At 39.5% G+C, this 17,644-nt stretch overlaps 1 protein-coding gene across 3 annotated transcripts in view; it reads left to right on the top strand.

Moving 5' to 3' along the window:
* The first annotated feature begins 846 nt into the window (after nt 1-846).
* The window catches only part of dennd5b (DENN/MADD domain containing 5B), an 80,586-nt gene continuing 63,788 nt past the window's right edge, over nt 847-17,644 (top strand). For all 3 annotated transcript variants that reach the window (XM_041780675.1, XM_041780674.1, XM_041780673.1), the window contains exon 1: nt 847-1,148. In XM_041780675.1, coding sequence (XP_041636609.1) covers nt 1,040-1,148 — 109 coding nt within the window. In that variant the 5' untranslated portion in view covers nt 847-1,039. The remainder of the gene's footprint in view (nt 1,149-17,644) is intronic.

The raw sequence follows: 17,644 nt of genomic DNA, 5'->3' as shown, positions 1-17,644 counted from the left end.
AAATACACAGATCTATTTTCATGTGTGTGTAGAACATAAATTACCCTTTATTTTGAAAAAAATGATCACAAATATATGTATATTTTAAATGTATATCAATACTTAAATTAGATTTAAAAAATTTTTTTTTGAAAAACAAAATTATTTTCTAAGGCGTACAATGTTCCTCAACCATTTTTCAACCATTAAAAAAAATTTAATGTTTGTTTAAAATTGTTTTTTCATCAAAAGTATTTCAAATAATATCTTGCTATATATTTGATTTCAACAAAATTAAATGAATTGATATTATAAAAATGATTAATTTCGCACAATACCAAAATTTTCAGTGATAAAAAAATGGTGAATTGTTTTTATTAAATATTTATTTATGTCATGATTTTCTTTTTATCAGTTCATGAAATATTTTTGCCTATCAATACATCTTTTTTGTAAAGTTTTATTTCTTTTGGTTCAGAGAAATACGTTCGCAGTAGACATTCAGGGTCACTGTAAAACAAATAAAAATAATAAGAGACAACATACAAAAGTAAAAGCAAGAACATGATGTGTAAACACATGAAAATATGAATATAGAATAAGATAATGCTAAAATAAATCTTTTTAACAAAAACTCAGATTAAGTCGGAGAAAAGAGTTATATTTTCTCCCGTGGCCCTAATCTCTCTCTTTGATATTATGTAACCAAAAAAATCATGTTTTATGGTAAAACTTAAAGCTGTCGCTAGGTGTCAGTAAAATCTCTGTATGTGATTGGAGCAGCAGATTTGAATATCCCGCCCTCCAGGACACAAGGCGGAGATTCCTCCTCTCTTCCCGCAGTAGGCAGCAGTTTGTCTGGAAAGCTTCGCGCACGCGGACCGCTGAAACAAACAACACCAAAAACAACTTCTGTGCACTGGGACGTTTTTATTTACAACCGGGAGCCATCAAGGAAGACTTTTAACCGACTCTAGCACTCAACCTAGCCTGTCTTTGTTCTCTGGAGATGTTTTCTCTGGAGCTTTAGGAGCGGGCAGCACTGCTCACTGACGCCGGGATGAGTGGCAGCTCCGCGGGGTCCGGCGCGGCGCCGTGCCGCCTGGTTCATTACTTCGTTATCTGTGGAATAGACACGGAGAGTGGACTGGAACCAGACGAGCTCGCAGGTAGGAGCTTCTTCTTCTTTGGCTTTTTGTTGGAAATGTGAATGAGAATGAGCATAACAGTTCTCCAGCTGAGCGCATCTGACTACTGACAAAAAATTTCCTCCAAAAATATCAATCAGGGGATTTATAATCACCATAAAGAGACAAAGCATGGTACAAGTTAGCTTAGGAGCCACTGGAAAAGCATGAACATTACTTACGTACATGAAAAAGTTACTGAAACAGTGTAAAAAGGAAGCAAAAGAAAATTTAAAAGAAAATGCCAGATATTGGTCAATGCAGCCCAGTAGTATTAAAGAAATCCAAACAGTTTCACAAGCAAGGTTGTTTTTTTTAGCTGAATTTAACTAAAACAAATTTAACAAGCACATATTTTCACGTTTTTCCACTTTCATCCCATGTATGCTGCTTTTCTCATTTATATTTGCTTAAAGTTATCATTTTAATCAATTCAGTAATATTGGGTTTAAGACAGACCAAACATCTATGAGCAACGAGAAAGTGCTTTAAACAAGAGCAAAAAACTTTTATTTTGAAGGGCAGAAGCATTGAACATGACCATTCTGATTGGTTGACAGCCATCTGCTGTGATAAACCTCAAACAAACCCCTTGTTTCTCATGGTTCCCGCTTAAGTTTCCATTAATCGAAATAAAGTGGTTACAAAGACAACATTTTAAACAGAATGGCAGATAATCTGAGGAGGACCAGATTTCCTGGTTGGCAGTCAACTGCTGGGGCAGATTGTAAACGAACATCCAGGGTGTATCAGCCATGAGAAAGTGCTTTGAATCAAGAGCAAGAAAACTTAATTTTGAAAGCAGAAACCCTGAGCAGGACCAGACTGATTGGTCAAAGCCATCCTCTGTGCTTTGCCTGAAACAAACTCCTGATTGTGAAGCTCATGGTTTCCACTGAAGTATCCATCATGAGAAAGGACGTGGCAAAATTGGTTAGAGAGACAATTAAACATCATACAGAGAGACTGTGATATCTTTTTGCGATTCATAATCTGATGAAAGCTTCCTGTGCTGCTCTTAACCTGTAAAAGTGAAACTACAGCTCAGAACTTTCCTTCTTCCTCAGTGTTTTCTAGGTCAGAGATGGTTTAAGAACATACAGAGCTGCAGGAGATAACAAAGAGAGAATCAATCTTAAAACACTCAGGAAATCCTGAAACTTTTGATGGATTTTTAAGCAAAAATATCAAAGATGTGCTTGTGTAAAAGATTTGCTGCTTTTTGCCACTTTTTGTGTGTGCAGCTGTGGCTGCAGATCGCAGATGCTCATCTAAGTCTCTGCCAATAACAGCCTTATAATGACAGAGAGGAGGTATGTACTATTAGTTGAAGTGTTGCATCACGGCTCCTGTCTGTGTAAAAATGAGTCAAAGTTCATTGAAGCAAAGTCTACACCGTGATTGTAGTCTTTAACCTAGATCAATAGAGCTGAAATGTGTCACACATTTAAAAGGATTCTGTTAAAGCTTTTCTCTCTTGTCATGTGCGATTTCTTAAGTGTCTGCTTGTTTCATTGTTTTGGAAAGGTTGCATGTGTTTGTGTATGTTTTTGTGTGTTATTGTGTATTTGTGTGCGTTAGCGAGTCCCGAAGGTGACTCTGATAATCTTCCTCCATCTTGAATCCATATGCCCCACAGTCTGCTCCGCTTACACCTTTCACCTTAACCCGCCGAGCATCTGGTGCATGCGTGCGTCTCTGTGGCTTCTTTACTCACGGTCATTGCTGGGGTGATCTCTGTTTGCATAAAAAAGTCAAATTTGCACACGAGGGACTGGACTCTGAATGTTCTGGTTTGATGATTTATTGATCTCTCTAAAATTGCATGCATTTAAGGGCAGCTAACTTTTGTTAACAAACATACACCACACCAAGACGGGCCCTCTCACTTTTGTTTCCTACCATGTTTGCATTTTTTATTCATATGCAGTCACCAAATAAGATAATTTACTAATAAAAACAGATCCCCCTTCACAAACACCTGAAGGAGACCTCGGCAAAATGGTCTAAAATTTATATCACAGGCTTTTTCTGCCCTTTACAGTAATGGTATTATATCACGGTATAAAAAAATTAAAAGACATAACTTTAAATGCATCTCATGTTGTTATAACCCTTCTTCTCCCCCTTAAAACAAACCTGACATCATGTCATGCATAAGATCACAAAAACTGATTTATAAGTCTCTCTGTGTTCACTTCGACGAGTTTCATTTCTCTCCAGCTGAGGTGTCAAGCTGCCACTGACGACTCCACATATCCTGACAATCACAATAAAAGCACTCAAGCAAAATAACAACTGCAAACTTTTATTGTGAAGAACTTGTCATAAATAGTGTGTATATCATTATTTAACTAAGCTTTGGCAGCAGTACCAATCATGATTTGATTCAGAATCAATTTTCGAATCAAAGCACATTCCTTATTTCTTGAAAAGAAATGATTATATTTTAGGCATCTACTCCAGTCTGTTGTGTATGAAGGAGCTGTATGTTGTTATTTGGCATTTAAAAGCTTAATAAAACATGATCAAAATGGTGCTTTTTAGCATTTTGTTGTCATGAACTTGCTATTATAGGAAAGAAAAGCAGTAATTCCTGCTTAAGTTGCTAAATATATCAGAAGGAATAAAATGTGAAGGCTGAAGCAGGAAAGGTTTTTATCAGAAACTCGTCCGTGGAAAAAAAATAACGGACATAAATCTAATGCCTTTACTGTTGACGATGCTGTAGGAGAGCAGGTGTTGTGTTGTTAACAAGTGACCGAGTTAACTGGTGACTTTACGCTGAAAGTATCAGCGGTTGTTCTAGTGGAACACTTTTAAAACATTCAACATTTTCTGTTATGTCAAAGATGTGCTTAGGAGATATGAATTAGACAAAGGGGCTCAATATCTATTATTGATCCAGTTAACACGGTCACACGTTAAACCGTAACATCGGCCATTGACACTAAACCAGACCAGATCCAGTTATTTGTATTGTTTGTGCCATTCAGCAGTTGTTGGCTGATACTTACTACGTGTGAATGTGACTGTATGATGTGAATTTTGGGAATATGAACCATTCCTGAAGCAGGCTGCATTAGTTAAGTTTATCACAGCAAGCAGATACGCTATATTGCCAAAAGTATTCACTCACCCATCCAAATAATTGAAATCAGGTGTTCCAATCACTTCCATGGCCCCAGATGTATAAAATCAAGCACCTAGGCATGCAGACTATTTCTGCAAACATTTGTGAAGGAATGGGTCACTCTCAGGAGTTCCAGCATGGTACAGTGATAGGATGCCACCTGTGCAACAAGTCCAGTCATGAAATTTTCTCGCTCCTAAATATTCCACAGTCAGCTGTCAGTGGTATTATAACAAAGTGGAAGCGATTGGGAATGACAGCAACTCAGCCAGGAAGTGGTAGGCCATGTAAAATGATGGAGCGGGGTCAACGGATGCTGAGACGCATAGTGCACAGAGGTCACCAACTTTCTGAAGAGTCAATCGCTGCAGACCTCCAAACTTCATGCGGCCTACAGATTAGCTCAAGAACAGCAGCTGCATCCAAGCCATACATCACTAAGTGCAATGCAAAGCATCGGATGCAGTAGTGTAAAGCACCACTGGGAGCATGTGGCAATTCCATGCTCCCAACTTTGTGGGAACAGTTTGGGGATGGCCACTTCCTGTTCCAACGTGACTGTGCACCAGTGCACAAAGCAAGGGCCATAAAGACATGGATGAGAGAGTTTGCCGTGGATGAACTTGACTGGCCAGCTTGCGTTAAAGCCACAGACAGGCCAACAGAGACGCTTTGCAAAGTGACCACACTCACTGCACATCACTGTTATCATAGACACTAACTCCAGAGAGGAGAGGACATAGGTTTAACCTGTTAACTATTTAATGTTGATGAAATTCTCATTGGGGGATGTTTGGCTTGTTACCTGGCTGCTCTTTAGCGTCAGAGTGAAACATGAAGATGACTGGACTCAGACTGAGCTGCTGTCTATCGCATATCACTCTGCTACGCTAGCAGCAGCATCGGTTATGCCTTGTGTGTATAAAAACAGGTTTTGATATCGTTTAGTTTTATTATCATATTGACATTTAAAAAGATGGTACTGTGATAGCCCTAACTGCCAGCGAGTGTTGAACTGGAGTCTAAGGTTGTCAGATTTCTTTATACTTTAATTATATTTCATAACCTTGGAATTGCAAACAATCCCTGTTATTTTGGTGATGGTTAGTGTTGAAAATAACCCAATATCAGGGGCCTAGAACTTAAAACATGTTTGTGTCTGTGCTATCAAAACATATCCGTATTGCTATTAGATTTTTACTTCAACCCTGTCAAAGGTTAGAGATCTGTCATCCTTTATTGCTAGTTTATGTTGTACTTGAGTCAAACACATCTTCATGGCAAACATCTTCATCAGGAAAGCAACAAAAACCAACGTTAAGAAAAGGCTGGTCGCCGAGCGTGTGTTTTTAAACTCCTCTATCATTTCTTGATTCACCCCAAAATCATCCCAACCCCTGTCTTCCTCACCCTGCTGTCTTCCTCCACCCTTACACCCTTCATCAGAGATGATTTACAATTCTGATCAGGCCTGTTGCCGTCCTCCCCCTCGTCGTTGCACCATCATCCTCACGCTGCAGTGATTCACATCAACACGTTGCCCTCAGCGATCCTCAAACCTCCCTTTTTTCTGCCTGCACCCCCACTTCTTCTTGATTTAAAGGCAGGCATAATTGCAGCGACCCACATTTAGCGCTGTGTTTTCCTCATCTTATTTTAGGATGCCCCCCTCCCCCCCCCGGTGCTCTTTGTGTGGCAGTGTGGCCTTATTTCCCTCAGCCCATTGTTGTACTAGAAGGCCAGACTTCCTGTAGACCTGCCCCAGGCTCCTTCATGGTTTACAGTTGAGCTATCACTCTCCATGTTCATTTATGCTCTTCATACAGAATCCAGATCTTTATTTCAGCTCCTGCTCTCTCGTAGATCCTAATTATCTGGTGTAATTCCTCCCATAAATAGCAGCTCTGTCAGTCCAGACACTCGCCACATACCAACCATTGAGCCTCAGCGGTATAAATACTTGCCGGCTGGCACGCTGAGCCTGAAATAGTCCCCAACACCAGAGGCAGCGAGGGTGGGCAGCATTGTGGAGATGAAAGGTGAGAGGAGCTCATTCGAGGAGGTGGATGTTTGGCGTTCCGGCTGAAGATGGAGATATGAAGTCAGCGCTTAACAGAACTCGATGGTGATGGTTCTTGACTCTGGTGTAGCGACTGGACTGTTAGCATACCAGTTGAACATCAGACAGAAATATTTATCAGCTAATGCATAGTGTGCTGCTATTTTTCATTTTAACATAAGAAAAGTCTACTGGGTTGACAATCAAAGTGATCAGAAGACTTTGCTTGAGACTTAAGTAAGCAGTGATATTTATTTTTGAGAACTTTCTGGTGTATTTTATCATAAATAATGATGTACCAAAGAAATGAAAAAGAAAGGGAGAAGACTAAAATGGTAACAAAAACTTGCATAGAAGTAAGCAGAGATGCCGTGATTGATCTGCAGCTGATTTGTATAGGCCAGTTTCCCATGATCATCTTTGGTAAGATTAGGGGATCTTCTTCTTGGGTGTTTAAAGATAGCCACAGTACTTGTTTGATTACGGTCGTGAAAAAAGGCAAAACATTCAGACTTAAGGTAACCTTATTTATTCGATATGCAGATGTTGTAAGTTGGTACTTGTTTGTTAATTTTAGTGCTACAGTAATATACCTTAAAAAATTCCTCCAGAGTGAAGTCACAGCTGGATGGAGATCGCCATTGTTGCAAAACATGAGAGTAAATGATATTTATGGTCGATCTTTAAACTGTTTTAAAGCTGATAAGAGTTTTTGATAGGGATGCACCAATGTGTCTGTTTAAACATTGTTATCAGCCAGTATCAGCCTGTTGACTAACATCGGCCATCTGCAAATAATGTAGCTTAAGTAGCAAATGTTTACCTGTTTGGCATCAATTTAATGCCGACACTTAGCACCTAACATCTAATTTAAGGTGCAGCTGATACGATGGTGAGAAAGTGACGGGGCAGGCTCAGGGCATACGCAGACAGGTGGTCGGTATGTTTAAGAGGAGCGCTGCTTTAATCCCAAGTTTTTTATTAGGGCACGCAGGCTAGACGATGCTAAAAACAAGTGTCTGCTAGCTTACTTCTCTGTTCTCCTCATCCTCTCCAGTTGCGCATTGATAGTCAGTGAGTTGGCTGTAAGGGAGATGACAGCACTCAGTCTGCGCTTACTTCTGATCAAAGGCTAATGTATAAAACGATACATTTTCTCTTCACTAAGCCAAGCCAAGATGCGTCTGAATTTAGTTTACAGGTCTGATATGACACAGACAGACGGCAGTGTGACGGAGAGATGAGAGAGTAACAGGTGCATGGAGGAGTAGATCAATACAGCCCGCATAAATTTTAGGTTTATTGTTAGGGTGTTGTTTTTTTTGTTGATAGATTTTTTTGTTTTAGTTACCATTTAACTCCAATAGTTCTGATGTTATGATTACACCGTGTTAGAGAGAAAAGAGGGATTTATTCATTTACATTAGCTCTATAAACATCAGAGCCCAGTGTGATAGTACGATATGGACCAGACTCTAACAGTGTTTAATGAATGTCTAATAATGTTAGGAATAGTTTCTTATTACTTTGAGTATCAGTAAATATGTTAGGGGTGTCCAAACTATGGCCTGTGGGCCAACTGTGGCCCTTGGTCCTTTTGAATTGGCCTGCAAGAAATCCATTAAAACGGCCTACATAAGAACATAAAACTTCATTCTGTTTCTTAGTTTGACAAGAATTAACAATATTGGGGTTTATACAATATGGGGATATTTAAATATTAAATTTAGCCAATATCAGTACCAATATAAAAATAGACTGAAGACTTAAAACACAGTTTAAGGATGAACACAGACACATACTTCAGTCTCTAGAACACATTAAAGTTTAAGTAAATAGGATGAAAACAAAAAAAGACTTCAGCTTTAGTTGGTCCTGCCTAACGTTAAAAAGATGAATGATGAAAGGATTACAGCAGCAAATATCAGCATGAATGGAGCTCATTTGCTCCTCTGTCTGATCTGTCTCAAGGTCTAATTTTTTTTTCTTTCTTTGTTTTAACCCCTGCATATGTGTTAAAATAGTCTTAATAAATTGAAACATTGAGACATGAAACTGCCCTTTTGTAGCAGCTTTCCCAATATCTCACATTGTAATAGGTACCCCCCCCCCCCGGAAAAAGTTTCAGGCACAGGATTTTTTCTCACTTTAAGCCCTGTGAAACGCTAACCAAGCTAAACCTGTATAGTAAAACAGTATGTGTTCATGAGCAAGTAGTGAAAATGACTCTAACAATGACTGGTACTGGAGTAACTGACCAATCCAAACAACAGATCCTGATTTTTCCTTGTCATCTTCTTCTTTCAGTCTGATTGTCTTGAGTTTCAATAACAGTCAGAGATAAATCAAGAAGCACTTATGTTAATTTATCTTTTAAATGACTATAAACAGCATCATAACAATTCTCAATCCTCCCACCCTTACTATGACTCCATGTGAGTATTGTGAATTAGCATTATAACTGGCATACGCTCATTATCAGCCCATTACCAGGCAGGCCATTGTTAGCATAAGTCAGCAGGGCTGTGTGTTGGTGTTGTTAGCTTCTGTCATCATTAGCATACGTCAGAGGGCAGCGGCATTAGCGTGCAGCCTTTGTGTATGGACAGATGGTCAAGGACAGAGCGGAGCTTTAGCGGCTCAAATCTCTTTGTGTCCTCCTGCAGGACGTTCACACCTCTGGACCCCCGTCAGGTTAAAGCTGCACAGAAAAAACATCACAGAGATCATTTCAGTATCTACCAACGTCCAGACTCTAAGCTTTAAAACCTCAAACAGCAGATGTCTGATTTGGTTTTCTGATACTTTATTAAGTGCTGTCTCATGTCAGGTTGGTAGAGCATATAGTCTTCTTGACATAAACATGTTAAAACTTTAAGATAAGAGGGGAACATTCACTCATCTAAAAAGAGTCATTACTACCGAGAGAGGAACCGGATTCAGTCATAAATCTGACTTTTAACCAGCCAGTTAAACTCCTTCGGGGGTGTTTATAACTCATTTACATCGGGGATGAAACATTCGCAACAGCCTGCTTTAACTCAGAGAGGGAGAGCAGGGAGTGACACCAAGGTGAGAGGAGGGAGGTGTGAAGGGAAGAGGAAGAAGACGACGAAGAAGATGGCTAACGGACAGGATCCTACATAACACTAACCCTGTTAGCGTCCTCTCTCTGAGCCATCCAAACCAACTTGGCCCTGTCTGGAAATGTAATTCCCCCCTTGTTAAATCATGAATTAACTGTCATTCACCACATTTTTTGTGAAGCTGAGTTCAATTTAACTTGTCAAACTAAGGCCTGATTACTGTCAGCCCTGTTGAATCAAGAAATCCCTGTAATAGAACCTCTCTGACAAAGTGAAGCAGGCTAATAGAACTCAAAAAGCAACACATCATCTAAAGAAACAAAGTCATTGACATCTGTCAGTCTATAAATGGTTCCAAAGCCCTTTTCAAGGCTTTGGAACTCAAGCCAACCACGGTGAGAGCCATTATCCACAAATGGGGAAATCTTGGAACAGTGGTAAACCTTCCCCAGGAGTGGCCAGCCAACCAAAATTACTTTAAGAGAGCCTCGAGTCACATCTATCTCATCAACACCGAAAAGCTGCGGGCCTCACTTGACTCAGTTCAGGTCAGTGTTTATGATTCAAAAATAAGGAAGAGCCTGAGCAAAATGGCATCCATGGGGGAGTTCCAAGGCCAAGGCTGTTCTGGGAACCCTTTCACGAGCCTACATGCAAAGCATCAAGCAAGAAAAGCATACATCCCTGCTCTTTTAATGCCATTATGGAAAGCCTGAGGCAGGGAGAGAAGCAGCCATAACCCCAGAGAAGAGCAGGCATCAATGACAGCAAAATGACATTGATTAAGTCAGGAGCAGAATAAAAGAGGAGCTGGGGTGGAGGAGGGGAGCAAGAGCAGCTGGTCTGGGTGGCTTTTTTCTCTTAATAAATAAAATCGTAATTAAGAACTGCATTTTGTATTAGCTTGGTTTGTCTTTGTCTAATATTGAAATTTGTTTGATCTGAAACATTTAATTGTGACAAATATTTTTAAAAAAAATCAAGAAATCAGGAAGGGGAAAAGTACTTTTATATAGCAGTGTATATCAACGAGTTATGGCAGCATGTATTGGATCCATTGTTCTTTTCAGTTTGAGTTAATAGATTTTTAAGGTTAATTCACTTTTTCCCACATCATCCGGTTAGTTTTCTTTCTTTCTCTCGTGTCTCATCAGTCTGTCCTCTCCTCCAGCAGTGATTCGGTCCATCTCTGGCTCTCTGTTAGGTTTGTGCCCCTCGCTCCCTCTCTGTTAGATTTGTGCCCCTCGCTCCACGTTAGCTCAGCCCGGCTGATGTTAAGCCTGTTAGAGTAATCCTTTCAGACAGCTCCTCCGGGCTACACTGGCTGAATCGCTGTAATGTAACACGCTGACAGGCCAGGCCTCCAAGCACACATGACCACAACTCGCTGCCTTCCTGCAGCGTTTGACTAGCGGCTCCCTCCTCTCCTCTTCCATAAAAACTCTCTCTGCAGGTCAGATCTTTAATGGCTCCGGATGTTTCAGCTTCACTGGACAAATAATCTGTTTGTGGACAAATTTCAGGAAAAGCAAGATGGCTTCTATTAAGTAGCGCCTGAATTCAGGTCTTGAATTTAGGTTCAAGTTTAGGTCAGATTTTGTTGAAAAGTTTAATCAAAAACTAACGTCAAAAGAATACCTTAACTTTGGCTGTTTAAGTCAAAATGACAGATATCCTGTTTGTTGTCTGTCTTGTTCAGCCATATAACCTTATTTGCCCCCCTTTATTAAGCACTGGTATCAGTGAGTTTGTGTCCTTAAAGGCACCATATCAAATCTTTTGTACAAAGGATGTAAAGATTCACTTGCAGTTGAATTGGTACAAAACTGCTCACAATTTAACTCTCAAGATGCTGGTTCACAGGCCAGTAGAGACCTGGATTCCCATTTGAAGTTATGTAGGCTTTGAATTTTGCATCTAAAGAATGTTAATCACAGCTGATTGCTCAAGATGGATGTACTGCCACTAAATCAAATCACAGCCAATGTATTGGCATTGGATTGTCTGGTTTAGTAGATGTACACGCTCGTTATTTACTTTGGTGGTCCACATAAACCATGCTTTTTTATGTAGAAACAAGATTTTCACAATTTTTACCCTTCAAGGTCTTCTTATTCCCTGACTAAATTTGAAGAGAATCAGATGAAGAACCTTGGAGGAGTTTGTCTACATACAGAGCTGGTAAAATACCATGAAAATGCATCATAATCTCAAAACAAAACAAAAATTGCTGACTTCCTGTTGGGTTTTTAAACATGGGTGCAAGAGGCTTTTTAGTAAGTCCTGGCCTAAGGGCCACTTGCAGAAAAACATAAGTTTGATGTGTTAAGGATGATAAAATAGAGTTCTTCTTTTTATTCCTTTACCGTTTTGTAAATTGTTTTGGACTGGTTTTCATGTGGGATATAAGCACAGGGCTAAACTGTGTTGAAACTTCACTGGATTGTCTGGATTCATGCGAAGCTGCTGCAGTGCCACCTCAAAATGACATCACAAGACTCAGATAGATGGCTTCTGCTGAGATGCCAACTTGCATGTTATCGGACTCTAGGGGTGAGTATTGGCAAGAACCTCACGATATGATACGCATCACGATTCTTGGGTCACGATACGATAGTATCACGATATATCAGGATATCATGAAATTGTGATATATTGCGATATTCTACACAGTTAAGAAAAATATAGAGATGATATAAATGTAAATCACACAATACATTGGTGGTGTTCCCGCTATATTTCACAGCAGCAAGACAGAGCTTGCAAACGGCATTTCCTTTCTTTAACTCGCTGTCTGTGCTCACACAAACGTGTGAGCAAGTCGTATTTTACTAACTACTTGGCTAAAATATGATTTTTTATTCTTACCAAAAAATCGATATTAATAGTTGAAGTATTGATATTGTATCGGATGTCAAAGTATTGCGATATATTGCCATTTCGATATTTTTTCACAGCTCTATCGGACTCTACACAACTGGTCTTTCCTTTTGAGTTACAATCTAACCAAACAAAAACTGAACTCTAACAAAGCTTGGGCCCACTAATCACAGCTATGCCTTATAGAACGAACAAGGTTGGAGGCCTACAGGTGAGCTTACCCAGCTTCTAGCTCCAGTCATGAACCCAGTTCTGTTTTCTTCTGACCGTCTCTCTTTTCTTTATTACACTGGATGTTAGGGCTAGTGGATAGGTATTTTGAAAAAATAATTCATCTTCAGTTCAGGAAATAGGGCGTAAAATAATCCAGGACACCTTTCAGCCATGTTGAAGTAACCAGTTTCACCGACAGGCTCTGAAAAGTCTCAGCGTGGTTGAAAGTTTGTCTAACTGGAAGTAGCCCAGCAATGGTTGCTCTGGTTGATGGATTAGCAGAGCAATCAGCGAGCCAGTAATGGGTCAATTTTGCCCAGCAGATTTGGGGGCAGGAAGTAGTGCACTTGAGTCGGGGGAAGGCGGGTCTAACAATAGGCTATTGTTGCTGTTTGAAGGTTTAAGTTGAAGGTCTTGAACCTGCCTGTCACTTGTCGTACAAGATGTCCACTGTCATGGATGTTGTTGTCTCGTCTTGAATCCATACAGTGCCGGAGTTGCCATCATGTGCTGCTAGAAAAAGTTCAAGGGTCTTGGGGTTAGGGGGTGAAATAATGGGGGAGACAGCGATGATGGATGGTCTACGTGAACCTGCTGACCTCTGACGACACTGCGATTTGTTGCCAACTGGTCACGTCCTTTAAAAAATACCACACTAAAGTGAGCAGTTGATCTTTGGAGGTGCAGGAGCTGATGCCCCGCCCCTCCCTCGGATGAACTCTGACCCTTGGCTCCATATGCTCTCTCTCTGTGGGAGAGGGCTAAGACAAAGGAGCCAGGGGGAGCAGGTCGGAGATGTTTTGGTGTTTTTCTTCAGGCTCACAGATCTCCTTTAGCCAGACATGAATATGAAAACCTCAGAGCTCTGCTGAAGTCTCAAGTCTTTGAGTCAAAGTCTCAAAAAAAAAAACGCTGGGAGTCTGTTTGATTTGCTTTAAAAATGTTTATCAGATTTCTTTTTCTTGTCTGTCTTGAAGTTTATTAAAGTTCAAAGACGTCTGAAATGTCATCATGTCCTGAACACTGAGACAGTGTTTCTTCATTTTGCTTCGTCTGAATGTCACATCCTCCAGGCATTCGGGGGTTAATCCGAAAATGTCAATGACATTTCTCTTGCAGCTTCAATTGTTCTTCACTACAACTCAGCAGAGTATGACCATCATTAAGCAGTCTGATACAGCATGAAAAGATTTTTAGATTGTTTTACCCCAGCAGAATCTGACTCTGATTGAGCCTCATAGGAAGAGAGTTCTGCGTTTTCATTTGTGGTGACACTTTTTCCAAAAAATCCAAAATATGTGTAATCTTACCTTTATTCCTATTCCATTCATTATCTGCTTAACTCATCAGGACAACCAAAAATGCAAAATTTTTTGTAAAAAATCAGGGCAAGTGCTGATACCGATGTTGCCAATACTAACGCTAATGTTTTTTCTTCACTTCTTTTAGTGTAAGCCACACACGATGCCAACATTTCCTCTTAAACAGATCAGAGCTTGTCCAACCTGTCACATCTTCTGCCCAATAATTAATCTCTTCTTCTGTTGGGCCAAATGTGAGCAATAAATTGATTACACAACAGATGCATATCTGCTACTGACATCAGTTCATGCCAACATTATTTGCTGATGTAAGAAGAAAAAATATTTGCCAGCCCTGATGCATCAATACATCCTTACTGCCTACCACCACTCCACTATGCAGCCCCCTTTATTTCTGACATTATTCTGAATGAATGTTTACCAACAGAGATTTGAAAACAATAAATGTACATATATTTACAACCAATCCATGGGTTGTAAATATTGGCCTTCTGTATTAGCTACTGATATAAGCCTGTATCAGCTGCAAATATTGGATTGTACTGGCTTCAATTGTCTGCCCATAATGACTTTAAATGTCAGACTTGAGTGGCTGCAAATACCAACCTGTATTGTCTGCAGTTTTTTTGCCTTATGTGGGTGCAAATATCGGCCTATACTGGGTGCCAATCTTGTCTGTAATTGGTTGCAAATTTGCCCAAATTGGCTGGAAATACTCATCTATACTGGCTGTGAATATTAGCATGTACTAGCAAATATCAGCCTAAAATGACTTTAAATGTCAGCCCTTGTGGCTGCAAATATATATATATATATTATTTATTATATATATTAATATATATATTGTCTGTAAATGTTTGCCTTAAGTTGGTACAAATATTGGCCTATACTGGCTGCAAATCTCATCCTTCATTGGTCGCAATTACCTTGTACTGGCTGTAAATATCAGCCTAGACTGGCTGCAAATATAAGCCAATAATGATTCCAGAAATTTGCCTTAAGTGACTTTAAATGTTTTTAGCCCATACTGGCTGTAGATGTTGATCGATATTGGCTGCAGATTTTTGCCTGAACTGGCTACAAATATGGACCTATACTTGCTGCAAATATCAGCTCGTATCAAATGCAAATATCGGCTTGAACTGACTACAGATATAAACTTATGCTGGTCATAAACATCAGCCTGCACTGGTTAAAAATAATGGCCAATATACACAACCCAGAAACTCTTATACTTGCTCCAAATATCAGCCTATATTATCTACATGTTTTGCATTCATTAGATACAAATATTGGACTATATTGGCTAAAGATTTAGGTCTAGATAGGTTGCAAATATTGGCTTATACTAGCTGCAGATATCTGCCTGTGTCAGCTGTGAATATGGGCTTATATTGGCTGCAAATATCAGTCCATGCTGCTGCTATGGTATTTAAAGGCAATCATATTTTTACTCAGTATCTTTGAGTGCCCAAATTTTTGAAAAAAAAAAAAAGATATTGGTGGAGCTCCTACAATCATACATGTACATTTACATTTTAAGTCAAAGCTGGACAGCTTCCCTACACACATCTGAAACATCAGTGATAAATGAGCCAGTGTTTTTTCTCATTGATTAGTAATTGTAACACAAATCCTCTGGCTGGCACAGACGACACCAGCTCCAGTGGCGTTGTAGCAGCGTGCAGTGCACCGTTATGTCAGGCTGTAAAGCTGCTTACATAACTGATAGGTTACACAGCGGTAACTAAGGCCCCCTTATGACAGATTACAGCGAGCTGACTGTGAGACACGATAAATACACTGACACTCAGCCTGAGCATCACACAACCAAGATACAAAGGTTTTTATTTTTCATATTAAATATTTTCAGGCTTATAATGAGCAGAATAGAGTGACTGACAGAGAGACACAGGCTGGTTTAATACTGGAAGGGTATAGAGTTAGATCTGGGTAAAAATGAAGTTAGTATGGACATATTTTCATACTGAAAGTTTCAGTTATGATTTTGAACCTTAAAGCACATTTAGTCCTTTAGTCCTTTTGGTATTATGATGATACCTTGGTTGCAGGTGTGTTGCCACTTCCTTTTTAAAGATGTTCTGTCCTTCTTTACAAACTGTTTGATGAACGTCTAGTAAATGCTAAAAATAAATGACTTTTATAAGCAAGTTAGACTGTGCAGGAGTTTACTTGGGACTCTTTGTTAAAGATGTTGCCCCCCGGTGCTCCTGTCTTATGAAAAAGATGTTCAAAGCATTTTTCCAGTTCAATCCAAGAAAACACCCAACATTTGGTAGCCAGGAGTTCAATTTTTTGTTGAAACACCCATCAATATTGTTACTTGGGAAGCCCCAAATAGGCTATTTGCTGCCTATCAACTATGAGTGAGACTGACCAATAACTAATACAAAACAATCATGTATTATGCTTTTTTTTTTTTGCTGGTTTAGCAGTTGGTCTTACTACTTATCTTTGTAGTGCTCTGGAACCTCCTGCAGGGGGCAGTGTAACCTGATTAAAAGAAGAGCACAAAAGTCATCCTTTCTCAGTCTACAACATGTTTTTACTCTGTCCACAGAGCAATACAGAAACCTCCAAATAAATCCTTACCTTCTTTACAAACTTTTTGATAAAGGTCTAGTACCAAAACATTGCAAATAAATGACTTACAAGCAAGTTAGACAGTGTATAATTTACTTGGAACTTTTTCTTGGATATGTTGCCCTCCAATGCACATATCTTATGAAAAAAGATGTGCACACGCCTTTTTAATGGCAGTTAAAGCCAAATAATGTCCCACTATTTTGTAGCTTGTACCTTCTTTGCTGCCGATCACCTGTGAATGAGATTGGCCCATAGCCAACACCACACCAATCATGTTTTCTGTTTTGTCTGGTTGGTCAGTCTACGTAGCTTTGTAGTGCTCTGGAACCTCCTGCAGGGGGCAGTGTAACCCAATAAAAAAAGAGCACAAAAGTCATCCTTTCTCAGTCTACAAAATCATTTTACTTCTGTTGTTCACAGAGCAGAATAAAAACTTCTAAGCGAGTTTTTTATGGAGAATGAAAGAAATCTTTTTTAACAATTCAGACATGAACTGAAGGGTTTTTTGTCAAGCACCTTTAGTAAATCATATAATTGCTTCTGACACATTTTCAAGATCAGGATTAAACCTGAAGCTGGGGTTGTAAATTGCTCACATCGTGGCTCATCTCATCACATGATCAATTTAGATAAAAGATTTATCAGAAAGGTTTCTGCTCTTTGAAATGGGACATTTATTTTATCTAAATGTTACGTAATTGTGTATTATTGAAAAGTATGCTTACTTTCAACAGTTAACATATTTGGTCAAAACCAAGAGGGAGAAAGAGAAAGAGAGCAATGTCTGTTTTGCACAAAATCACTGATGTAATATTTTGACCTACAGGATTCTCTCCTTTCTTTCTCTTTCGATCAGACGTTAATTTAACTGATCCCTGTTTTGCAGGCTGGTTTTGGACTTTGATTACTCTGTGACTGAGCTCCAACTCATCAGTGACCTCTGCTCTGAGTGATAAGAGCCAGTAAACAAAGCATGACCGATATCTGATAACAACGTCTGTGTCATGATCTCTTTGTTCGCTTTAATCCAAACTAAAGATTTAATGCATTTATTTTGGAGTTATTCGTTTATCCTCTTTTCTCTCTTCTCCACCTCCTCTGGGGTTTTAAAAACCTTAAAGTCATCCACACAGGACAGTGGAAATCAAACTGCTGAGGTGTGTAATGAAGCTGCCGGG

The sequence above is a fragment of the Cheilinus undulatus genome, linkage group 23 (genome assembly GCF_018320785.1).
Source record: "Cheilinus undulatus linkage group 23, ASM1832078v1, whole genome shotgun sequence".
NCBI classification, from domain to species: Eukaryota; Metazoa; Chordata; class Actinopteri; order Labriformes; family Labridae; genus Cheilinus; species Cheilinus undulatus.
The sequence above is the reverse complement of the archived record's forward strand: the minus strand, read 5'-3'. Positions and strand labels throughout refer to the sequence as shown.